At 48.4% G+C, this 25,803-nt stretch overlaps 1 protein-coding gene across 1 annotated transcript in view; it reads left to right on the top strand.

Annotated features, from left to right (window-relative positions):
- The first annotated feature begins 10,014 nt into the window (after positions 1-10,014).
- The window catches only part of LOC126416813 (serine/arginine repetitive matrix protein 2-like), an 88,161-nt gene continuing 72,372 nt past the window's right edge, over positions 10,015-25,803 (top strand). The window contains exon 1 of the mRNA XM_050084696.1: positions 10,015-10,161. Within this exon, the coding sequence (XP_049940653.1) occupies positions 10,015-10,161 (147 nt within the window). The remainder of the gene's footprint in view (positions 10,162-25,803) is intronic.

The raw sequence follows: 25,803 nt of genomic DNA on the forward strand, positions 1-25,803 counted from the left end.
TTTGCGGAGAATTGTCATAAGAGGTTACCTAATTTTACTGCAGAATAATCATACTGGCTTCACGTAAAATAGCTGTGCTACTGTACGTGGAGTAAGACAGTTGACGTGGCCTCCTGCCAACAAAACTTATTACCAGACATAGCTTAGGCTTATTCCACAATATTCGAGCATTATTCACAGCTGGTGGCTACTGCGTCCTTGCGTTTACTGAGTAATCGCTTTTACAAAACGAGCTATATGAAGCACAGATCACGTACAGTTAAAAGTAGGAATATAGGCCATTTGTTCACTACGGCAAACATTAAAATACTGATATTTAGATCAGAGCCAACGCAATTTAGCTTATGGGAGGGGCTGGATTTTGATCATCATAAAAGCAGAACTGGGCAGTTCTATAAACCTAATAAACCTTACTGATACGTTTGAAAGCAACTACTCAAGCGATGTAGTTTCGATCAGCACAAATGTTCAACGTGAAATGTGCAACTGTGGGGCGTCTCACTCTTCGGGTCAAGCATGAATACCTGAAAAAATAAGGGCGCTCTACACGTAGTAAGGCCGTAGGAATGACACGTGCTTAAACGTGTGTGTGTGTGTGTGTGTGTGTGTGTGTGTGTGTGTGTGTGTGTGTGTCCTTTTGCCGCATTATTGTTAAATATTCGGCAAAGCAGGGAAATACAAGACACGTTGATTTAGCACCATTTATAGTTGTGCCACATTTGTCCTTGCCGACTTTAGTCTTCGCCAAAAGCTTCGGGTTCTTAGTGTTGAGATCCTCACGGCGTAACTCACGCTGTAAAAATGCCAAGATTAGACATTTCAGCTTCATAAAGTTAGCAAAGTGACAGGTGTATGCAACCTAATTTTCATTTTCATGGGTAGATCTAGTCACCTTAACACCTTTTCTTGAACCATGTTAGTGCTGATCCTATCTCACTTACAACAAGAGTAGTTGATGGACTATAAATTCTGATTTTTCTACTGGGTACAGTTTCAGCAGATGGAACTATTGCCTCTTTATCATACAATTCAGCTGTTTTTTTTTTGCCCTTCGCACTTACTCCTCCAGCATTTTACATGTTTGCTCCTTCGAAAAGTACAGTTGATCCTTAGTTCAGAGTTTGACCCTACACATCAGTAACGGACCTACCGACAAATTGGACTTGTGTACACGTTTTGGCAGGCTGACGGTAGTTTTCTTGTCGGGTGGGTAGGGCCGACATCCGCCTTCCACCTAACAAATTGTCGTGAGTTGCACTGCCAACAGCAGCCCGTGTTTTGACTAGATGCATGTTCTAATATGCGCAATGTGCGAGGCGGACGAAACTTTGACAAATTATCTGAATATATGTGGACTGTATTGTGACCGTACAAAGTGCACCATGAATTTGACCTGGAATTAATTTAATTTCTAATTCCTATGAGATATGTCTCCCCCCCCCCCCCCCCATGAACCATGGACCTTGTCGTTGGTGGGGAGGCTTGCGTGCCTCAGCGATACAGATGGCCGTACCGTAGGTGCAACCACAACGGAGGGGTATCTGTTGAGAGGCCAGAAAACGTGTGGTTCCTGAAGAGGGGCAGCAGCCTTTTCAGTAGTTGCAGGGGCAACAGTATGGATGATTGACTGATCTGGCCTTGTAACATTAACCAAAACGGCATTGCTGTCCTGGTACTGCGAACGGCTGAAAGCAAGGGGAAACTACAGCCGTAATTTCTCCCGAGGACATGCAGCTTTACTGTATGATTAAAGAATATAATAATACCAATCCCAAAGAAAGCAGGTGTTGACAGATGTGAAAATTACCGAACTATCAGTTTAATAAGTCACAGCTGCAAAATACTAACGCGAATTCTTTACAGACGAAGGGAAAAACTGGTAGAAGCGGACCTCGGGGAAGATCAGTTTGGATTCCGTAGAAATGTTGGAACACGTGAGGCAATACTAACCTTGCGACTTATCTTAGAAGAAAGATTAAGGAAAGGCAAATCTACGTTTCTAGCATTTGTAGACTTAGAGAAAGCTTTTGACAATGTTAACTGGAATACTCTTTCAAATTCTGAAGGTGGCAGGGGTAAAATACAGGGGGCGAAAGGCTATTTACAATTTGTACAGAAACCAGATGGCAGTTATAAGAAGCGAGGGGCATGAAAGGGAAGCAGTGGTTGGGAAAGGAGTGAGACCAGGTTGTAGCCTGTCCCGATGTTATTCAATCTGTATATTGAGCAAGCAGTAAAGGAAACAAAAGAAAAATTCGGAGTAGGTATTAAAATTCATGGAGAAGTAAAAACTTTGAAGTTCGCCGATGACATTGTAATTTTGTCAGACAGCAAAGGACTTGGAAGAGCAGTTGAACGGAATGAACAGTGTCTTGAAAGGAGGATATAAGATGAACATCAACAAGAGCAAAACAAGGGTAATGGAATGTAGTCAAATTAAATCGGGTGATGCTGAGGGAATTAGATTAAGAAATGACACACTTAAAGTAGTAAAGGAGTTTTGCTATTTGGGGAGTAAAATAACTGATGATGGTCGAAGTAGAGGATATAACATGTAGACTGGCAAAATATCTATGAAGCGATAGTTGATGTTAAACGAAAGCGTCCGTTAGTGTCTGATTCCAGGAACACGTCTTCTGTTTATTGTTCTACCATGAATTTTTTCCGTCAACTATAAATTACATTGCCCATATGCAAGTGCAGTAATACGAAATTTTCGTTGCAAAACGCTAAACGGGCCTGTTTACTTGACGAGTCGTAAAATTTTAGAACTGTAAATAATATGCGTCAAGCAGAAAGCCGGCTGGAGTAGCTGAGGTTCTGGACTGGAATCAGACATGATTGGACTTCACATCTTTCCAGCCATCCAGATTTCCCGAAATTAGAGCCTATACCGGAGTGGTCACTGCTGAATCCCTCCCCTCCCCCAACCTCCTCCTCTGCATCCTGCTTACTTCATCACGCACAAAATGAAAAGCCAAGAGTCTATGTAAGTTCGAATACTTCGTGTTATCCAGTATTGGAGCCTTAGTGTTTAGCGTGCATCATTGCATACTTATCGGAAATGTGACGAATTTGACTGTTACTCGGAGCGGCAGCTGTCTCGGAACATGAAGTTCCCAAACGGAAAGACATGCCGTATCAGCGTTGTCAATACATGTAGGGTGGCCCAGAAGAAATAGTAAATAGGAGATTCGCTGGAGCAATCATTCGAAGCAAAAGCTGAGCCAAATGGGCTTTAAAATGCGTACCTAAAGAGCTATAAGCAATTGATCGTCTTTGCTAATATGAAACACGACTCTTCTGCTGAACAACTGCTTAAGGTACGCACTTCAGTTTCTCTATACGTGCTCCAAATGATCGTTCCTGTATTATCCCTCACTACTGGCCATTCGGTCTTAGTGTACTCAGCGGCATTGGCCCCCAACTTTGCCCCCATTTATCGCGAATCTGGCCCAGAACACGCACCCAAGCGACTGGAAAAATGCGTCGATGACTCCTGTAGGGTAAAAGAATGGGCCTGGAAAATTAGACCAATATCATTACCATAGATTTCCTTCCGAATTTTTGAATATACTGAAACATCCCCTTAGAAAAATTAATTAATGAATGACTGTTCTGATAAACCTCTTACGTTATTTGCTTTTCAAACAGCTGAGCAAAACTGAACGTACTCAGAAATTACTCTTTAATTATTGTGATCAACACTAAACTGACACACAATATTTTTAGCGCAACGCAATCTGACTTTCAATAATCCCTACAAAAGAATGGCCCTGACTAACAATAAACTATACCTTTCACGAATCGCTTACCTCACAAAAATCTTAGTTATTCAAACTACTGCAATACAGCGAGCGCCAATACTGCCAGCTAAATAAAAGATTCTAACTACTGAAGGCACTAACTACTGTAGGGCATAGTTAGCAAATGAATGATTTTGATAGAGATCAAACAATGTATTTGCCTTAATAGTGTTCAAAAGTCATAACATATATATCAGTTCATCACATCCAGTCTTACAAATTTACTCTCTGATGGACACACGTCCAGATCCTCTCTCAAAACTCCATCTCTCTCCCCATATCCACCACTGCTGGGAGCTCACCTCAAACTGCACGACGCTACTCGCCGCTAACAGCCAACAGCCCAACACTACAATCGCAAATTCCAAAATGCAAACAAGCCACAGACTGCACACAGCACAGCCTGTGACCCCCACACAGAGCGCTATGTGGCGTTACCAATATGAAAACCTAAACAGCATACTTACATAGCCCCCATGCTCTCCACAAAAAATTTTACAAATTGTTTTGGGCACTGGCCAATACATATTTAACTTTTTATATTAACGCTAATAAATATATCAAATACACACACTTATCGATACAATGTGGGTCAAAAGCTAAAATTTTCTCACAGTCCATAAAGACAGTCCTGATCATTCATCACAGTAAAATGTGTTTTTCTCAAAGTCTGAGTAGTAAAAGAAAATGCTCACAGAAGTAGTGGATTTCCATGCAATCTTGAAGTAGTGTAGTCATTCCAACAAACAGTGCTAACTCTTGACATACAGACAGTTAATGGGTCACAACAGAGCAAACCCACAGCAGTGTAAGTCGAAGTTTTGAAGAATATTGGTAGGTAGGTCATCACAGAGCAGACCCACTGTAGTCCTAGTAGAGATTATGGTAGTGGTGGGCCACGAGAGGTGCAGACCAACTGCAGTCCTTGTCGAAATAACGGTGTTGGTGGGCCATCAAAGATGCAGACCCACTGTAGTCCTTGTAGAAATAATGGTGTAAACAGTGAAACAATCAGCGAACAGAGCATTATCGATCGATCGGTCGGCAACAGCTCACCTCAGGAATCCGAAATGACAGGACACAATCTTGCAAATACTGTAGATTCAGGTTTTGCGTCCTCGCTGTTTTCTCAGACAAGTCAAAACACATTTTCTGCTTTTCAAAATGCGAATATTGCCGGTTCAAATGCACTGCCGAATAGCACTGAGGAACATGTTTCAGACACCAGTGCATTGTTATTACAGTTAATGCAACAAATGGGACAATCTTCGAAAGTTAGACGCAATGGAACAAAATCAAAAACTGTCACTGCAACAAATGGAACAAAATCAGAAATTACACAATTCAACAAACACGTGAAGCTTTAACTACTGAGTTACATAACATCGAATCGAAATGTCAAAAAGTCTGTAATGACGTAAAACACAAATCTGTGAGCATTTTCAACCTATTTTTTCGCGGCATGAAAATGCATTACAGAATCACGAAGTAGCCATAAAAGAACTGCAAACTATTGTTCATGAAAATCAAATAACGTAAGAGGTTTATCAGCACAGTAATTCACTAATTTTTCTAAGGGGACGTTTCAATACTTAGTTCGAATGTAATAAATGTCATCGACGGACACGATGCTCAACTGCAGGCTGTTAACGAAGGTACGAGCTTACGGAGTAGGTTCCTAGATAAGTTTGGCTCAAAGAATTTTTCTAGTAATAGAAGCCATTACCTTGTACGCTACGGCGAAAGCTAACGTCAGGAGTGTCCGATGGAAGTGTGATAAAACCGCAATAATCCCGAACGCCATATATATATATATATATGGCGTTCGGGATTCGTGCTAAGTAGGCTTAAAGGAAGGCGTCGAAGCAATTTAGAGGCGGGCCGCTAGATTAGTTACCGGTAGGTTCGATCAGCACGCAAGTATTACGGACGTGCTAGGTGAATTCAAATGGGAATCCTTGCAGGAACGGCAACGCAGTTTTGGCAAGGCGCTAATCCGCAAATTTAGAGAACCGGCAGTCGAAGATGACTGCAGAAAAATTCCACTGCTGCCAAGGTACCATTCACGTGAGGACCACGAAGACAATTTTTATCTCGTACGGACGTATGTAGGCAGATTTTTCACCCTCTCTGCCTGCCAGTGGATCAGGAAAGGAAATCAATAGCAGCACACAGTACCTTCTACCACGGACCAGACCATGCGGTGGCTTATGGAGTATGTACTTAAGTAGATGCTGATTCCTCCTGGGACAACCTGTGTAATTGTACCTTGACAGGGAATCTGAATCACATGACCGCCTCGTAAAACTATAAAACGGATTGAGAGAACAGCAAGGATTCCGAAAACATCGATCATATCAAACGCAACTGTTTCTGCCACACATCTTGAAGGCAATGGATCAGGCTAGTGAGAAGCAGCATTTGTCTTCGAAGAGCATTTGACTTGGTACATCTGCGCTTATTAGTGAAAATTTGATCATATGGGTTATAAAATGAAATTTCTGACCGGATGAAACATTTCGTGATAGTGAGAGCGTAGCATGTTATCCTGTGTGCAGTGATTGGCAGGTCTAGAAGCAACTTCGGGTGTGCGCCAGGGAAGTGTTGGACCTTTGGTGTTTGTGTTTTATGTAGATTAATGACCTACTAGTGTATTAATAGTAAGCTCACAAGAGGTCACTGCGTTCGGATCACGGATTTACTTCAAACTTGGTACACGTGTAGTTGTCCATTAGGACTGAGGCCTACTACTTTGACGATTTGGATAAACTCGGGAGAGAATTTGAGTCAGTGATGTGCCGGCGCTCTGCGACCCTGAGCACCATCTGAACACGGTCCTGTGGTTGGCGTTGAAGTTCCGTGGCAGCTCGCTCATTGAATAAATTAGTCCCGCTCAATTTTTATGTATATTTTTTAAAATTGGTCACATCGTTTCATCCATGTCATGAAAAGACAACATTATTGAATTTCCAATGTTATTTGGTTGTTTGCTAGTTTTACTATCACAATAAATATATTTAAAACTACCAACAAGTAGACTAAACGCATAAAGTTTCCATGAAGATGTGTGCCTGTGACACTCCTTAAACGCCTTATACCTGCAGTCGGGTAAAGCACCATGAACTTTTTTGCACCTTGACATTTCGGTCTGCAGAAGCAAGTTTCAAGGAAGCGGGACAGGCTTGGAAAAACTTAAGTCCAACATCGATAAATAAAGGAGTAAATAACTTTACTCAGTAATACAATGTGCTACAATATTCCACAATATGATGAGGGCAACTGACGATTAAGTCAAATGTGATTTCGACTAAACAAGTTGCATAATATTTTTCAGGCACAGGGAAAACAAAATAGCATATACTACGTCGAAAGACTGCATTTTTCCCGCATGCACAAGGAATCTTTAGAGTTTCTAAGGAAAAACAGAGCGAATTTACATTTTGAAAATTTTTCCGAAAATCTGAATGCAAGCCAGTGTGTTCAGGAGAAGCAATTAATTATTCGTTATCAATCCAATATGGAAGTTTGAAAGTGCTTGATACTTTTTAGCTTTCCGTTGCAAATAAGTCCCGTAACATTTGTTGAAATACTTACTAAACAGCCAAATAAACATAATTTGAAACACGAACAGCTGCTAGCATGAGTTTCTTAGTAGATACCTTAAGGGTTGCGAAGCAACTCAAATCCCTTGATACGGGTAAGTCTTCAGGTCCAGATTGTATACCGATTAGGTTCCTTTCAGATTACGCTGATACAATAGCTCCCTACTTAGCAATCATATACAATCGTTCGCTCACCGATAGATCTGTACCTGCAGATTGGAAAATTGCGCAGGTCGCACCAGTGTTTAAGAAGGGTAGTAGGAGTAATCCATCGAACTACAGACCTATATCATTGACGTCGGCTTGCAGTAGGGTTTTTGAGCATATACTGTATTCAAACATTATGAATCACCTCGAAGGGAACTATCTATTGATACGTAATCAGCATGGTTGCAGAAAACATCGTTCTTGTGCAACGCAGCTAGCTCTTTATTCGCACGAAGTAATGGCCGCTGTCGACAGGGATCTCAAGTTGATTCCGTATTTCCAGATATCCGGAAAGCTTTTGACACCGTTCCTCACAAGCGACTTCCAATCAAGCTACGGGCCTATGGGGTATCGTCTCAGTTGTGAGACTGGATTCGTGATTTCCTGTCGGGAAGGTCGCATTTTGTAGTAACAGACGGCAAATCATCGAGTAAAACTGAATTTATATCAGGTGTTCCCCAGGGAAGCGTCCTGGGATCTCTGCTGTTCCTGATCTATATAAATGAACTGGGTGACAATCTGAGCAGTTCCCTTAGGTTGTTCGCAGATGATGCTGTAATTTACTGTCTAGTAAGGTCATCCGAAGACCAGTATCAGTTGCAAAGCGATTTAGAAAAGATTGCTGCATGGTGTGGCAGGTGGCAGTTGGCGCTAAATAACGAAAAGTGTGAGGTGATCCACATGAGTTCCAAAAGAAATCCGTTGGAATTCGATTACTCGATAAATAGAACAATTCTCAAGGGTGTCAATTCAACTAAGTACCTGGGTGTTAAAATTACGAACAACTTCAATTGGAAAGACCACATAGATAATATTGTGGGGAAGGCGAGCCAAAGGTTGCGTAACATTGGGAGGACACTTGGAAGATGCAACAAGTGCACTAAAGAGACAGCTTACACTACACTCGTTCGTCCTCTGTTAGAATATTGCTGCGCGGTGTGGGATCCTTACCAGATGGGATTGACGGAGGACATTGAAAGGGTGCAAAAACGGGCAGCTCGTTTTGTATTATCACGTAATAGGGGAGAGTGTGTGGCAGATATGATACGCGAGTTGGGATGGAAGTCATTAAAGCAAAGACGTTTTTCGTCGCGGCGAGATCTATTTACGAAATTTCAGTCACCAACTTTCCGAATGCGAAAATATTTTGAGCCCATCATCAAAATAAGAGAAATCAGAGCTCGAACAGAAAGGTTTAGGTGTTCGTTTTTTCCGCGCGCTGTTCTGGAGTGGAATGGTAGAGATAGTAAGATTGTGGTTCGATCAACCCTCTGCAAAGCACTTAAATGTGAATTGCAGAGTAATCATGTAGACGTGGAAATAACATTGGAAATTGAAAGTTCATACAAATACGTCATCATATTACTTTACGAAACAATGACTCGTGTTGAAAAATATAAGTTAACGATGATAAGCAGGACTAACAGATTCAGCGATCCAGCATTCGTGATGTAGCAAAAAATGGCTCTGAGCACTATGCGACTTAACATCTGAGTTCATCAGTCGCCTAGAAGTTAGAGCTACTTAAACCTAACTAACCTAAGGGCATCACACACCTCCATGCCCGAGGCAGGCTTCGAACCTGCGACCGTAGTGGTCACGCGGTTCCAGGCCGAAGCGCCTAGAACCGCTCGGCCAAACCGGCCGGCGTGATGTAGGACCCATCCCGCAACCGCCGATGAGGCTCCAGCAGGGATCGCGAGGACAAGCTTAGACTAATTTCAGCGCCCGCACAGGCGTTTAGACATTTTTCTGGCACCCCACACGTAACTGGTAGCGGGAAGTACTTCAGCAGATGGCTGAATGTGCGTGTAAATGCGCAGTCTAAATTGGCCTTCTGTGTAGTGTAGTCAAATTACCGGCTCTCAGAAGTACGTTATCTATCCTGTATTCAATTTAGGTGAAATATAAAAATGACTTTAAATTTGCGAAAGTCATTGCAACAAATTGTTTTGTAGGGCTTATCTGAATAAAATACTGAGAATACTTGTAAAGTCTTCGGGAAGCGTGTTGCAGTGTGTCATGTTGGTAATAAGCATTATTAAGTCACTTTACTCCAACGAAAAATATCCCTGCAGCTGTATTTTCTGTATTTTTGTGAACATAGATATGTGTGACTAGCGAACCAAGCAATACTTAGCATGTTAGATACGTTTATGGATTAGATATACATTCTAATGCACTCTTCGCCATCTGACAACAATATCCTCCTGTAACTGTCCAGTCCCACCCATCATCCCCCCCCCCCCCCCCACCTTCCCATCACCAGTCCATCTCCTATTCCGCCTCTCACCTAGAGCCTTGTTTGTAGTTACGGCAAATTCTAATAATACGATACGACCGCACACGCTAACTTGCCTGCTTGCTGTTTCGCAGTAGACAACCGCGTGAGGCCAACAATGGAAGAACAGCAGAGTCGTGTGAGGGGGGAGGAGGAGGCGGCTGCAGCAGCAGCAGCGCCGCCTGCTCAGGAGCAGCAGCCTCGCGAAGGCCGAGATGTGGCAGGTCCGTCTCGTGAGAGCCGAGACACGGCCGCCGTGCCGCAGGTAGCGTATCACTTGCACGCTTGTTACATAGTCCCACAAGGGGAAAAAATAATCTAAACCACATTAGTATCAGAAGGTGTGGATGTCAGTTTTTGATGTGCTTCATCGCCCTCCACAACCTCTATAAAAGTACTGGTGCAGCTATGTTGATGTACTTTTTGCATTTTTCTGAAGTTTTTATTAGTTGTTAGCAATGTTTATGGTGAGTGAATTTCGAAGGTGCCTTCTCAGTACCATTAGCAGATAGCCAAATAGATTAAAAACATTTGTTTTTAGCCCCTACATTGCCATCTTCCAATTTTCGCTTTCGTCCTACTGTTGTTATTTATGACACACAAGTTAAAAATGTTCTTAGGCTTGAAAATTCTGGAGGTAATACAGCCAACGGTTGTCAATAACTATTTTGAATTTTTCATTCACAACACCTGAAAGCAATGCCCCAGATAGACAGAAGTCACTGTAAACACCACAGTTAGAGGTCCTTTGTAGTTGCATCCATTTTGCAGGAAGTCGGGCTAGTGAACCTGAAGCATAAACTATCAAAGTAGTGATTATCACTACTCATCACGTGTTACTTCTACCACGCCCGTTTCTCTATAGTATTTGTCGCTCTTTGACGTCCAATCGGTCAGTCGGCAAGACTCGACGGAGGAGCGCCTCTGAGGATGTCCAGCGCAGTCCTGGACGAGACGTCAGAAACAAGTTTCTCGGACCACGATCTCACAATCGGCAGCTTTCCAAGCAAACTATCTACGTCTGTACGGCACGTTGCAGTGCATGGAAGTTTTGTCGCAATACCACTGAAATTTGCAGGCTTCAGAAATTACAATGCCTTCGTTGAAAGTTAAGCACAGCAATCCCCCTGCGTACCATACCTTGTCCACCCTGCAGAATTTTCCGCTTCCTAATTTGTTCCCTCTGGTAGCTGTGGCCCCCACTAGTCATCTTCAAATGTTGCGACTGCAGTTCATTGTGCATCTCAAAAAGCACGTCCTGAACTATGCTGTCCCAAATGTTTCGACAGGTTAAAGGCAATCGCCTCGGTTGGATACGCATCACCCACCCTCAGTTTAAATTTCCTTTTTCAGTGTTGTGCATTAGTAATAAAGAATCGTTGAGAGAGAACGTTCGTTCGCTAAATCGAGAAGCTGTAACTTACATTACGGCGGTAATATTTACTCGTGTTTAAACTGTGCCTACAGAGAAAGCACATATTGACGAAACTAAACAATTGCTGTGATTTTTTAACATTGCAGTGTTGCTTCTCTGCTAATCGGATGTTTAAATTTTTGGAGTAAAATGTATGCACTTCAGTTGCAGCCCCTCCGTTCCCTCACCTTCATCAGTAGCTATTTCACTATTTCTAGTCATAATTGACGGAACGTGATTACCTCGTAATGGGATGGGCTTCGGCGGCCGCTTGAGGGGTCGCGGCGGTGGCCCGTCGCCTGCCTCGAACCCAGGGACCCCTGGCTGCTTTGGCTCACTGGTCCAGCTGTGCTCCTCACATTCCCACCTCTACAATGTCGTACATTGTTTACATATATCGTTGGTCTAGTGTCTCCTCGACATGGTTCTTTCCTGATAGTTTAAAACGTATCTGCATTGTTAGCTTGATGGTAATGGATGGCGAGAAAACGCTGATAAGGTGCAGAGGGTCTCTCTACCATCAAATAATGTCACCTGAAAATCTCCAGCTGCCTTTTGGGCGGGGCAACACACTCCTCGTCCACTTCCACACTCCCCCCTGCGGGTTCGGGGGTTTGAATAGGCCCGCGGTATTCCTGCCTGTCGTAAGAGGCGACTAAAAGGAGTCTCAAACGTTTCGGCCTTAATGTGTTGGTCCCCCAAGGGGTTTGATCACTATCTTTCAAAATTTTCTGTTAGTGCGCACCATTTGGGGAACGACGCCTTACGTGGTATATTATATATCCATCTTGCCCTAAGATCTGGCACGCCCGATATTGTCATGGAGTTGGACTTCCACCAAGCTTCTGGCCACATTGGCTGCAGTGTGTTCCGGATAGCATCCATTCCCTCCATTGTGTACTTCCATCTTTGCCCTCGTGATGTACATGGATATTTTGACACCCGACATCCAGCACGGTAGCCAGTCCGTCGAAGTGTGGTTGTGATGTACCCTCTTGGTGGTAGCCCCCTGACTACACAGGGATCACACTGCTGATGCCTGAGCTGCTACCTCCCCACGTATGCCGAGGAGTAGATGCCTATCCCTCTGGGGCATCGGGACTCCCGGTAAAGGCCATACTGCCAGGTGGTCTTTGCTGTGGTGGGGTGGCGCCCGTGGGGAGAGCCCCTGGTCGGAGTGGGTGGCATCAGGGCGGATGACCCACAATGAAGCGTGGTACATCATCTCTCGCTGGTGGGCCTCCACCAGCAGTCTCTAAGCGATCGAGGTCTAACCTCAACGGCAAGCAATTGAATCAAAGATCATTTCCCTCCCTGGCCACTCCATGGGAGGAACGCATGGCTAAAGGCAGTGGAGATTATTCACCCTGGTACCTTGTCTGTAAGTGGGTTGATGGTGAATCTTTTATGCAAACCAAGCCTCAGTTTTTTGTGGAGCATTTAGAGGACAAGTTTGGGGAGGTGGAGGGCCTGTCCAAAATGCGCTCTGGGTCGGTTCTCATCAATACAGCATCCTCTGCCCAGTCACGGAGGTTGCTCACTTGTGACAAGTTGGGGGATGTTTCAGTCACCATCACTCCCCATAAAAGTTTAAACATGGTCCAGGGTATTATATTCCACAGGGACCTTCTACTGCAGTCTGACGATGAACTATGTGCTAATCTAGAACGACGGGGTGTTCACTTCGTCCGGCGCGTCCATCGGGGTCCGAGGGATAATCAGGTAGCCACCGGTGCCTTCATCTTGGCCTTCGAAGGTGATGTTTTACCCGAAAAGGTCAAGGTGATGTGAAGCCATATATCCCTCCTCCGATGCAGTGTTTCAAATGCTGGAAGTTTGGGCACATGTCATCCTGCTGTACTTTCGGCATCACATGTCGAGTTTGTGGACGTCCTTCACATCCCAATACTCAATGTGCTCCACCTCCAATCTGTGTTAACTGCGGAGAACACCATTCCCCCTGCTAACCGGACTGTAGGATATTGCAGAAAGAACGGAAGATAATGGAATATAAAACCCTGGACCGCCTGACCTACTCTGAGGCTAGGTGGAAATATGAGAGGCTCCATCCTGTGCCAATGACGTCAACGTACGCCACTGCTGCAACGACTGTTCTTCCCTCTGTGTCATCCTGTACAGTTGGTTCTATGATTGGTCAGAATCCAACAGCCCCCTTGATTGTGGGGGCACTTCATACCCTGTTGCTCCTGCTCCATCTTCTTCAGGAGAAACACCCTCCCAACCATCGGGGACATAAGTTCCCCCTTCCCAGCTGGAGAAGCGTAAGACTTCTTCGGCTACTCTCGCCAGGAAGGGATTCCTCGGGGACCTCCCTTTGCAAGTTCCGACCGGTGGAAAAGCGTACACCCGCAAGTGGCTGAAACAACCACCAGTCCCTGGTTGTAGGGCCTCACGGTCGTCGTCTGTCCCTGAGACTGACCCAGTGAAGCCCACGAAGCCTGAACCACCGAAGGCACAGCGCGACAAGCAGAAAAAGAAAAGTCCCCAAGACCAACGATCATGCGGTGGCACCTGTCCCACCGCTTCCTACATTCTCTGCCTCTGAGGACGAGGTGGAGATTCTGGCGTCCGCTGAGGACCTCTCTCGCCGGTCCCTCGGATGCAATGCCCCCCAGGGGGTCCACAACTCTTCCGTGGATACGTGCGTGGCGAGCACGGGGCCCCGAGCCATTGCAGCCTTCTTTCTCTCCTGGGCTGCATTTCCTTTCCCTTCCCCTCCTTTCCCCTCCATACCCCTTTCCCCTCGCCCTCTCCTCTCCTCTCCCTCTATTGGTGTCCTTGCTTATGTTGGCCCCCGCTATCCTCCTGGTTCTGTTGGTTTTACACTCTGGCTTTGTTGCGTAATCATCTCCTCCTTTTGGCATTCCTTGGTCCCCCTCTGGGGTTTGACCTCCATTCCAAAATTTCTCTTTCCGTAGTGTGAGCCATTTGAGGAAGAGCACCTTACCTAGTGTCTCCGACGTGTGCCCTCCTAGTATATTCCACCTTTTCTTCTACGTCGTTGTCTGATGCTAGGGTGCATAGCCAGCACGGTAGCCAGCCCGTGTGGTGGGGTCGCTATGTACCCTTTTGGTTGAGCCCCCTGAACACACAGGGATCACACTTCTGATACCTGAGCTGTGACCTCCTCATGCATGCCTTGGAGTGGTTGCTCGTCATCCTGGAGCATCGGAACTCCCGGCAATGGCCGCCATGCCAGACGGCCCTTGCTGTGGCTGGGTGGCGCCCGTGAGGAGAGCCCCTGATCGGAGTGGGTGGTATCAGGGCGGACGCTATGCAGATGAAACGCATAAGGGTCCAAACCTCTGGCCGCTCTTCTGCGGCCGTCTCTCTGCGTGGTACTGATTCCTCAAGTGCTGCTTCTCTTGCCCCTTCGGCCTTCCCTTCCGTGGCTACCCCCTGGGAGGAGGGTCAGGCCCGTCGTCTAGGGGCAAAACCTTTCCCCCGTTATCTAGTTTGCACCAGGACTGATGGAGATACTTTCACCGGTGTCAAACCTTTATTCTTTGTGGAACACATTGAAGACAAGTTCGGCGAAGTGGACTCCCTGAGCAAGATGCGGTCGGGTTCATTACTGATAAAAACTGCTTCGGCTGCCCAATCTGCGGCCCTTCGTGCCTGTACCCATCTTGGCACAATTCCCGTGTCCATTACCCCTCACCAGTCTCTAAATATGGTACAAGGTGTGATTTTTCAGAGACCTCATCCTTCAAACTGATGAGGAACTTCGGGACAATCTCGGACGGCGGGGTGTTCACTTTGTTCGGCGTGTTCAGAAGGGTCCTAAAGATAATCGTATTGATACTGGTGCCTTTATCCTGGCCTTTGAAGGGGATACCCTTCCTGAGAAAGTTAAGATTATGGTCTATCGCTGTGATGCGAAGCCGTACATCCCACCTCCTATGCGGTGTTTTAAGTGCTTGCGTTTTGGCCACATGTCTTCTCGCTGTACCCAGGACCCTCTCTGTGGTGACTGTGGACGTCCACTCCATGAGGGGAGTCCCTGTGTTCCCCCTCCTGTATGTGTAAATTGTCATGGTAGTCATTCTCCACGTTCAGCAGATTGCCCAGTCTATAAGAAAGAAAAAAAGATACAGGAGTATAAGTCTCTTGATCTGTTTAAGCTACACAGAGGCCCGTAAGAAATATGCACGATTGCACCCTGTGTCCATGACATCTAGTTACGCCTTGGTTACATCTTCATCCCTTCCTCCCCTTTCCTTACCCCCGTCCCGGACCCCTCTCCTTCCCCCCTCCCCTGCGACCCCCCAGGGGGTCCACAACTCTTTCGTGGATACGTGCGTGGCGAGCACGGGGCCCCGAGCCATTGCAGCCTTCTTTCTCTCCCGGGCTGCATTTCCTTTCCTTTCCCTTCCCCTCCTTTCCCCTCCATACCCCTTTCCCCTCGCCCTCTCCTCTCTCTCTATTGGTGTCCTTGCTTATGTTGGCCCCCGCTATCCTCCTGGTTCTGTTGGTTCTACACTCCGGCTTTTTTTTGCGTAATCATCTCCTCCTTTTGGCGTTCCTTGGTCCCCCTCTGGGGTTTGACCTCCATTACAAAATTTCTCTTCCGTAGTGTGAGCCATTTGGGGAAGAGCACCTTACCTAGTGTCTCCGACGTGTGCCCTCATAGTACATTCCACCTTTTCTTTTACGTCGTTGTCTGATGCTAGGGTGCATAGCCAGCACGGTAGCCAGCCCGTGTGGTGGGGTCGCTATGTACCCTTTTGGTTGAGCCCCCTGAACACACAGGGATCACACTTCTGATACCTGAGCTGTGACCTCCTCATGCATGCCTTGGAGTGGTTGCTCGTCATCCTGGAGCATCGGAACTCCCGGCAATGGCCGCCGTGCCAGACGGCCCTTGCTGTGGCTGGGTGGCGCCCGTGAGGAGAGCCCCTGATCGGAGTGGGTGGTATCAGGGCGGACGCTATGCAGATGAAACGCATACGGGTCCAAAACTCTGGCCGCTCTTCTGCGGCCGTCTCTCTGCGTGGTACTGATTCCTCAAGTGCTGCTTCTCTTGCCCCTTCGGCCTTCCCTTCCGTGGCTACCCCCTGGGAGGAGGGTCAGGCGCGTCGTCTAGGGGCAAAACCTTTCCCCCGTTATCTAGTTTGCACCAGGACTGATGGAGATACTTTCACCAGTGTCAAACCTTTATTCTTTGTGGAACACATTGAAGACAAGTTCGGCGAAGTGGACTCTCTGAGCAAGATGCGGTCGGGTTCGTTACTGATAAAAACTGCTTCGGCTGCCCAATCTGTGGCCCTTCGTGCCTGTACCCATCTTGGCACAATTCCCGTGTCCATTACCCCTCACCAGTCTCTAAATATGGTACAAGGTGTGATTTTTCACAGAGACCTCATCCTTCAAACTGATGAGGAACTTCGGGACAATCTCGGACGGCGGGGTGTTCACTTTGTTCGGCGTGTTCAGAAGGGTCCTAAAGATAATCGTATTGATACTGGTGCCTTTATCCTGGCCTTTGAAGGGGATACCCTTCCTGAGAAAGTTAAGATTATGGTCTATCGCTGTGATGTGAAGCCGTACATCCCACCTCCTATGCGGTGTTTTAAGTGCTTGCGTTTTGGCCACATGTCTTCTCGCTGTACCCAGGACCCTCTCTGTGGTGACTGTGGACGTCCACTCCATGAGGGGAGTCCCTGTGTTCCCCCTCCTGTATGTGTAAATTGTCGTGGTAGTCATTCTTCTCGTTCAGCAGATTGCCCCGTCTATAAGAAAGAAAAAAAGATACAGGAGTATAAGTCTCTTGATCGTTTAAGCTACACAGAGGCCCGTAAGAAATACGCACGATTGCACCCTGTGTCCATGACATCTAGTTACGCCTTGGTTACATCTTAATCCCTTCCTCCCCCTTCCTTACCCCCATCCCGGACACCTCTCCTTCCCCCCTCCCCTGCGGCTCCCACACCTTCTCCTCTGGGCGCTGCTCCCCCTCCCCAGCCGGAGAAGTGTCCCACTCCTTCGGCGTCTGCCGGTCAAGGGCGCCTCTCCCGGGATGCCCCTTCCCGGCACCTTCCAGGTCAAAGGTCTGCTGCAGCGCGGCGACCGCGAGAGCCGCGGTCTATCGGCCCCCCGGTCGCCCGGTCTCTTTCTGTTCCTGATCTTGCTGCTGCTGGCTCCATTATGCCACACAGCCCTCCTCGATCTCAGCCTGAAAAGAAGAAGAAACATAAGTCCCGGGACAAAGAGCCTCTGGTGTCACCAGAGGTCCCTTCCCCGGCTTCACAACCGGATTCTGACCTGTCGTTTATGGATGTCGCCCCCTCCTTGTCGGTGACGGGTGGGGACCCGGCGGTATGACTGGATTTAGCGTGTTCAGCCCTCATTTAAACCATCGTTCTGTGGTTCTCCAGTGGAATTGTAATGGCTACTATCGTCACCTTCCGGAATTGAAATCCCTTCTTTCGTCCTACTCAGCAGCTTGTGTGGTTCTCCAGGAATCTCATTTTACTGATGCTCACTCACCGACCCTCCGTGGGTTCCGTGTTTTCTGTCGAAATCGGGTCGGACCCTTGCGGGCTTCTGGTGGCGTTTGTACGTTGGTCCGTACAGACACTGCTAGCACGTGGATTCCTCTCCACACTACATTGGAAGCGGTTGCTGTTAGGGTCCACTTAGACTCTGCAGTCACAGTATGCAATCTTTATCTCCCTCCTGACAGGACTCTTACACCTGCTGCCTTAACCACCCTTCTTCAGCAACTTCCTCCTCCCTTCCTCCTCCTTGGGGATTTTAATGCTCATCATCCTTTGTGGGGCAGTGCCTTTCCATCTAGACGAGGTCTTCTTATAGACCAATTTATTGCAGACCACGACCTATGCCTTCTTAATGATGGCTCCCCTACTCATTTCAGTGCTGGTCATGGTACCTTTTCTGCCATTGATCTTTCTCTTTCTTCTCCCTCTCTCCTCCCTTCATTACACTGGTCGCCACACGACGACCTTTGTGATAGTGACCATTTCCCGTTGATTATCACGCTCCCTTCCCGCTCCCCGATGGACAGGTTACCTCGTTGGTCTTTCCACCGCGCCGATTGGTCTCTATATACTGCACAGGTCGAGTTTTCTCCCTCTTTGTTGGGTTGTATTGATGACGTCCTACGTGACGTGTCTGCCGCGATTGTTCGCGCTGCTAACCTTGCTGTCCCGCGCTCATCTGGACAATTTCGTCGTCGGCAAGTCCCGTGGTGGAGTACGGCCATTGCCATTGCCATCCGTGATCGCCGTCGAGCTTTGCAACACTTTAAGAGGCACCCATCTGTAGCCAGCCTTTCTACCTTTAAGCGCCTTCGCGCTAAAGCCCGTTATTTAATTAAACAGAGCAAACGGATATGTTGGGAACGATTCGTTTCTTCCCTTGGTTCCACTGTCCCTCTGTCACGGGTATGGGCTACACTTCGCTCTCTCCAAGGTTGCCATCGGCAGTCCACCCTCCCAGGCCTTCACCTCCCAGATGGCATTTGTACGGACCCATTAGTTCTCGCAGAACATCTTGCGACCCATTTTGCAGTGGCATCAGCGTCGGCCTCCTATCCAGCTGCTTTCCTTCATCAAAAACAGCAGGCTGAAGCTGTCACCTTATGTTTCACCACTTGTGAGTCAGAATCTTACAACGAACCTTTCACTGAATGGGAATTTCTTTCTGCTCTATCTGCTTCTCATGATACGGCTCCTGGCCCAGATTCCATTCATAACCAGCTGCTTCAACATCTCAGTGCTCCACAACGGCACCATCTTCTTCGGGTGTTTAACCGTATCTGGCTCCAGGGTGACTTCCCTTCTCAGTGGAGGGATAGCATTGTGGTTCCTGTCCTTAAGCCTGGTCAGAACCCCCTATCTGTTGACAGCTATCGGCCAATTAGTTTGACCAATGTTGGTTGTAAGTTACTTGAACGGCTGGTAGCCCGTCGGCTCACTTGGGTCCTCGAATCTCGGGATCTATTGTCCCCTTACCAGTGTGGCTTTCGAGAGGGACGATCTCCAATCGATCATTTGCTTCGCTTGGAATCCGCAGTTCGGCAGGCTTTTTCCCAGCGCCGCCATTTGGTTGCAGTGCTTTTTGACCTTCGCAAGGCCTATGACACGGCCTGGCGCCATCACATCTTACTAACCCTTCATCAGTGGGGTCTTCGGGGCCCACTCCCGATTTTTATCCGCCAGTTCCTGATCCATCGGTCATTCAGAGTTCGAGTTGGTACTGCTTTTAGTTCTCCACGGACCCAGGAGACGGGCATCCCACAGGGTTCTGTCTTGAGTGTCCTTCTTTTCCTCATTGCTATCGATGGACTTGTGGCCTCTGTCGGTCCCTTGGTCGCCCCTGCCCTGTATGTGGATGATTTCTGCATTTGGGTTAGTTCCTCCTCGATGCCATCTGCAGAACGGCAGCTCCAGGTGGCTATACGGCGTGCCTCTGCATGGACCCTCTCCCACGGGTTTCAATTCTCTCCTTTAAAATCGCGGGTGGTCCACTTCTGTCGCCGTACTACGGTCCACCCTGATCCAGAGCTCTATCTCGCTGCACAAAGATTGCCTGTGGTTCCACAGTTTCGTTTCCTAGGTCTTCTTTTCGACAACAAGCTCACTTGGCTGCCCCATATCAGACTCCTGAAGGTAGGATGTTTCCGTAAACTCAATGTCCTTCGCTTCCTTGCCCACTCCTCCTGGGGTGCGGACCGTTCCCTCCTCCTCCGTCTTTATCGTGCTCTAGTTCTGTCACGTTTGGACTGGTTGTCAAGTTTATGGTTCAGCTGCTCCTTCCACGCTGCACGTGCTGGATCCAGTCCACCATCGTGGTATCCGTTTGGCCACCGGTGCCTTCCCTACTAGCCCTGTTGATAGTCTCCTGGTTGAAGCTGGGATCCCCCCCCCCCCTTTCTGTTCGGCGGTCCCAGCTTCTGGTGTCTTATGCCCTTACTATCCGTTCTTCTCCCGCTCATCCTTCCTATTCTATCCTATTCCCAGACCATGGGCGTCGCCCGCCTGACTCCCGCCCTCGGGCGGGTTTACCGGTTGGGCTGCGCCTTGCGTCTCTTACCCGTGATTTTCGGCTTCCTTCTTTGTCCTGTCTTCCTCGCTCCCTCCCCTCCACCCCTCCTTGGTTAGTTCCTCGGCCTCGAATTCGGATGGATCTCCGCCGCGGTCCGAAAGATTCCATCCCCCCAGTGGTGTTCCGTTCCTTTTTCCGCCAAATTTTATGGGAGTTTCGGGATGCTGTTGTTTTTTTACACTGATGGTTCTAAATCTGCTGATCATGTTGGGTATGCCTTCACGTCCCTTGTTGGAACGGAAAATCATCTACTGCCACCCTCATGTGGGGTGTTTACTGCGGAATTGATGGCAATTTCCCGGGCCCTTACCTTTATTAAACAATCCCAACACAACCGCGTTTTGTTATGTACGGACTCGATGAGTGGCCTTCTTGCTATTGACCGGTGTTTTTCGCGCCATCCCTTGGTCTCTGCCATCCATGACCATCTCGCTGATCTTCACCGTGCTGCTTGTTCCATTGACTTCCTATGGGTCCCGGGCCATGTGGGTATCCCGGGTAATGAGCTCGCTGATCGTTTGGCTGGGGGAGCAGTTACTTACCCCCCGTTTTCTGTAACCCCTCCTGCAGCGGATTTACGGCTTCACATCAAATCCCACTTTGCACAGTCATGGGCCAATTCTTGGGAGGCTACTCCACTGTCTAATAAACTTCGTGCCATTAAGGTGAATACAGGCCCATGGCGTTCTTCCTTTAGCCTCTCCCGCAAGGACTCGACCACACTGTCGTCTCCGCATTGGCCATACCAGGCTGACCCATGGTTTCCTTTTGCGTGATGAGCCACCCCCGCTATGTGGTTGTGGAGCCTTCCAGTCAGTGGCCCACATTTTGGTTGAATGCCCCCTTCTTTTGGCTCTGCGTGCTACGTACAGACTCCCCCACACTTTACCTTTGATGTTGGCTGACGATTCCCGGATGGTCTCTCTGGTTCTAGATTTCCTCCGGGAGAGTGGTTTTTATTCTCAGTTTTAAAGTTTTTAATCTCTCTCTGGTGTTGGGGCAGGGCGGTGAGTGTTTGGGTGTCTCCCACTGTTAGCAGTGTTCAGAGATTCCCGATTCACCTCCCTGACCGGAATCCTCTTTTCTTTCCCTTTTACTCTGTTTTCACCCCTTCTTTTTAAGGCTTGGTTAGTTTTTCTATTCCCATACGTACTTTCTGCATTATAGCAGTTGTACCTTTTAAGTCACAGGTGGTCTTGCCTATGCTGTTTCAGCATAGTGTTGGGTTCGTTCTCTTGCCAACTTCCCTCATTTGTTTTTACTAATGACAACGTGACTGCCCTTTTACGTTTCCCCTTTATCCGTTTTATTTTTCTGACTATACTGAGATGTCCCGTTAGCAGAATGGAGTCTATTTGAAACAAGGGACTGATGACCTTGCTGTTTGGTCCCTTTAACCTCAAACAACCAACCAACCATCGGATGCAATGGATAGCATTTGCACAGGTGCTCCATCGGAGGCAGCAGGTGACCCAGCGGCGTAATCTGCCTTCCCAGTCCCGTCATGCCTTTCACAGACATGGAAAATACCATCCTCCAGTGGAACTGCAGCGGTTCCTTCCACCATCTAGCTGAGCTCCGGCAACTTATCAGCCTTCACCCTTTCTTCTGCATTGCTCTTCAGGAAACTTGGCTTCCAGCAATGCGAACCCCCGCCCTTCGAGGCTATTGGGGTTATTATAAGAATCAAGCAGCTTATGAAAGGGTGTCTGGTGGCGTCTGCATCTATGTCCTTAACTCTCTTCACAGCGAGTCTGTCCCTCTACAGCCAGCTTTAGAGGCTGTCGCTGTTAGGGTGTGGACGCCACAGGCTATTACCGTCTGCAGTCTTTACCTTCCACCAGACGGTGATGTCACGCAGCTTGAGCTACTGCGCTGCTAGCCCAATTGCCATCACCTTTCTTGTTACTGGGCGACTTCAACGCCCATAACCCTCTGTGGGGTGGGTCAGTGGCAACAGGTCCAGGCGCCACTATTGAGCATTTATTGGCACAGCTAGATCTTTCACTTCTAAATGATGGTTCCTTCACACACTTCAGTGTGGCGCATGGCACGTACTCCGCCATCGACCTTTCGATCTGTAGCCCTCGCCTCTTACTGTCTGTCCAATGGAGTGTGCATAACGACTTGTGTGGCAGTGACCACTTTCCGATCTTTCTGTCACTGCCACCACGCCACTCTTCTTGGCGTCCCAGCAGATGGGCTATGAATAAGGCTGACTGGGACTTGTTTTCCTCCACTGCCGCTATTGAGCCTCTCTCAAGTGATGACATTGATGCGGTGATTCAATCGGTCACTACCGGCATCGTTACTGCCGCCGACTCTGCCATTCCCCGTTCTTCTGGGTCCCCTCGGCGGAGGGCTGTGCCTCGGTGCTCGCCTGAGATCGCTGAAGCGATTAAAGATCGCTGGCGGGCGCTCCAGCGTCACAAGCGACATCCCTCCATAGACCACCTTATCGCCTTCAAACGGCTGCGTGCGCGGGCCCGCCTCCTTAACTGCCAAGGAAAGGAGTGCTGGGAGCGGTATGTGTCCACCATTGGCCTCCATGTTACTCCATCGCAGGTCTGGGCCAAAATACGACGCGTCTACGACTATCGGACCCCCGACAGCGTCCCTGTGCCCCCCCAGGGGATCCGCAACTCTTTTGTGGATACGTGCGTAGCGAGCACGGGGCCCCGAGCTAATGTGGCCTTCCTTCCTTTCCGGGCTGCATACCTTCCCTTTCCGCATCCTTCCCCATCCCCTGTCTTCACCCCCCCCCTCACCTCTTGCTCTTTCCTTCACTTTCTCCCCCTCTGGGAGTATGGTTTGCGCCTACGTCCGGAGACGGACGCTTGTAAATGTACCGCATTCTTCTTCTTCCTTGCTTGTATGTCTTCTTCCTTCCTTTGTCCATCTCCTTTCCTTACCTCCTCTCTTTACCCTTTTCTCCGCTGCGGCGTTTGAGACCCCCTCTTCTTTCCTTTCCCTTTCTCTTTCTTCCTCCCTGTGCGTGTCTGAAGGCCGACCCACGCACTTCCATGCGTAGCCGGTGACGGGGTAACGCGTAATTCCCCGCCCCGGGTAGACAGGTAGGACACGTACGTACCCCCTGGTAAAGGCCAGGCCCAGGGAGGGGTGATTACCCGAGCTGATACCTTCCGAAAGTGCCGATTGGTCCCTCCGTCCGTATGTCGGGAGGTGTGACCTGAGGTGTGAACAATCACCTAAGGCGGGTGTGCCCTCGGTGAGGGCCCCCACAAGGGAGGAGCGCGCCATCGGAGACGCCGGTAATCATGGGGGATTCTTCCGCAATGGTTTCCTCACCTTCCACTATGTCTGCTCACAAACGTAAGTTCACTGAGTCTCAGCCACAGACGGTTCTTCCATCGTTGCCACAGTTCCTTGTTGTTTCTCGGTCTGACGAAGGTCACGACTTTTCCACGGTCAACCCTTTCATTATTCAGAAAGGTGTCGACGCAATTGCGGGTCCTGTAAAGTCTTGTTCCAGATTACGGAATGGCACCCTGTTGTTCGAAACAGTCAGTGCCCTCCAGGCTCAAAAATTGCTGCGTACTTCTCTGCTCCACACCTTCCCTGTCCGGGTGGAACCGCACCGTCCCTTAAATTCCTCGCGTGGAGTCGTTTATACACGCTCCCTCGATGGGTTGTCTGACGAAGAAATTCAGCACTACCTGTCTGACCAGGGCGTCACCGCTGTTCATCGGGTTATGAAAAGGGTTGACTCGAACATCATTCCAACCCGCACTGTCTTCTTGACTTTTGACAAAGTTCAACTCCCATCAAAAATCAAAGCAGGCTATGAGATAATTTCCGTTCGCCCTTATGTCCCAAACCCTACGTGTTGCTATCGATGTCAGCGGTTTAATCACACCAGCCAGTCCTGTTCCAATGCGGCCAAATGTGTTACGTGTGGCAGGGATGCCCATGAGGGTGCTTGTCCACCTCCATCCCCTCGCTGCATCAACTGTATGGGTGACCACGCTGCTTCCTCTCGAGATTGCCCTGTTTTTAAGGACGAAAAGCTGATCCAGGAAATAAGAGTGAAGGAAAAGGTGTCGACCTTTGCTGCTCGAAAGTTACTCGCCAGTCGACAGCCCACCGTGCCTCAGAAAGGAAAATACAGCGCTGTCCTTGCTTCTTCTCGGCCAACAAAGGAGGCGGCCACGCAGACTTGCGACCTCACATTTAGTACCACGGTCGTCAGATCGGCCAGCGCAAAGATCGCCCGTTCAACCTCACCTCTTTCGCCTGCCCACTCTATGGCTCACCCTTCGTCGGGTTCTGATAAATCTCGAGCCCAAAAGTCAGACGCCAAGCCTACAAAAAAAGAGCATTCTCGTGAAGAGTTTTTACGTACTGCAACTTCACAACCATCGGTTCCTCCTTCATCTAAACATACCTCCAAGAAGGCTACGAAGAAACACAGTTCCTCTCCTTCTCCGCCAAGGCGTGTCCCATCTACAGCACCACCTGGCGGAAATCGCCCTCGGCCATCTTCTGTGTCGCCGAGGCGCACTGTTGGTGGCCGGTCAACTGGCCGATCGTTGGTGGCAGGAGCTGCTCCTGACCAACCTATGGATCAGGATCTTCTGCCTTCGACTGAATGCCATTCCATGCTGTCGGTCGCAAGCTCTGAGCAGTCGAGTTGACAGCACCCTTGGTGCCGTTCCTCCATTTTCTGTTCACCCTATGTCCATTATCCACTGGAATATCCGCGGCATTCGCGCCAATCGGGAGGAATTGTCGATCCTCTTACGATCCTACTCGCTGGTCATCTTCTGTCTTCAGGAAACAAGGCTGCGTCCCCATGACCGCTTTGTTCTCCCTCATTTTCAGTCCGTCCGATATGACCTCCCCTCAGTTGAAGGCACTCCAGCCCATGGAGGACTCATGATTCTGCTCCATGATACTCTCCATTATCACCCAATCCCCTTAAACACTTCCTTCCAAGCTGTCGCCGTCCGTCTTTCCCTTTCTGGATACACGTTCTCTCTTTGTACGGTATACATTCCATCGTCTACACCAATGGCACGAGCTGATCTCCTTCATCTTCTTGATCAGCTTCCACCCCCCTATTTGCTGGTTGGGGACTTCAATGCCCACCACCCACTTTGGGGATCTCCACATCCTTGTCCACGTGGCTCACTATTGCTAGACGTCTTCCACCAAGCGGATCTAGTCTGCCTCAACACTGGGGTCCCTACATTTTTGTCTGCCTCCACGGCAAATTTATCCCATTTGGACCTTGCGGTCGGTACTGTTCCGCTAGCTCGGCGCTTCGAATGGTTCGCCCTTGATGATACACACTCGAGTGACCACTTTCCATGTGTTCTTCGACTGCAGCCTCAACTGCCATATATGCGCTCGCGACGCTGGAAGTTTGCCCAAGCCGATTGG

This window comes from Schistocerca serialis, chromosome 8 (genome assembly GCF_023864345.2).
Source record: "Schistocerca serialis cubense isolate TAMUIC-IGC-003099 chromosome 8, iqSchSeri2.2, whole genome shotgun sequence".
NCBI lineage: Eukaryota > Metazoa > Arthropoda > Insecta > Orthoptera > Acrididae > Schistocerca > Schistocerca serialis.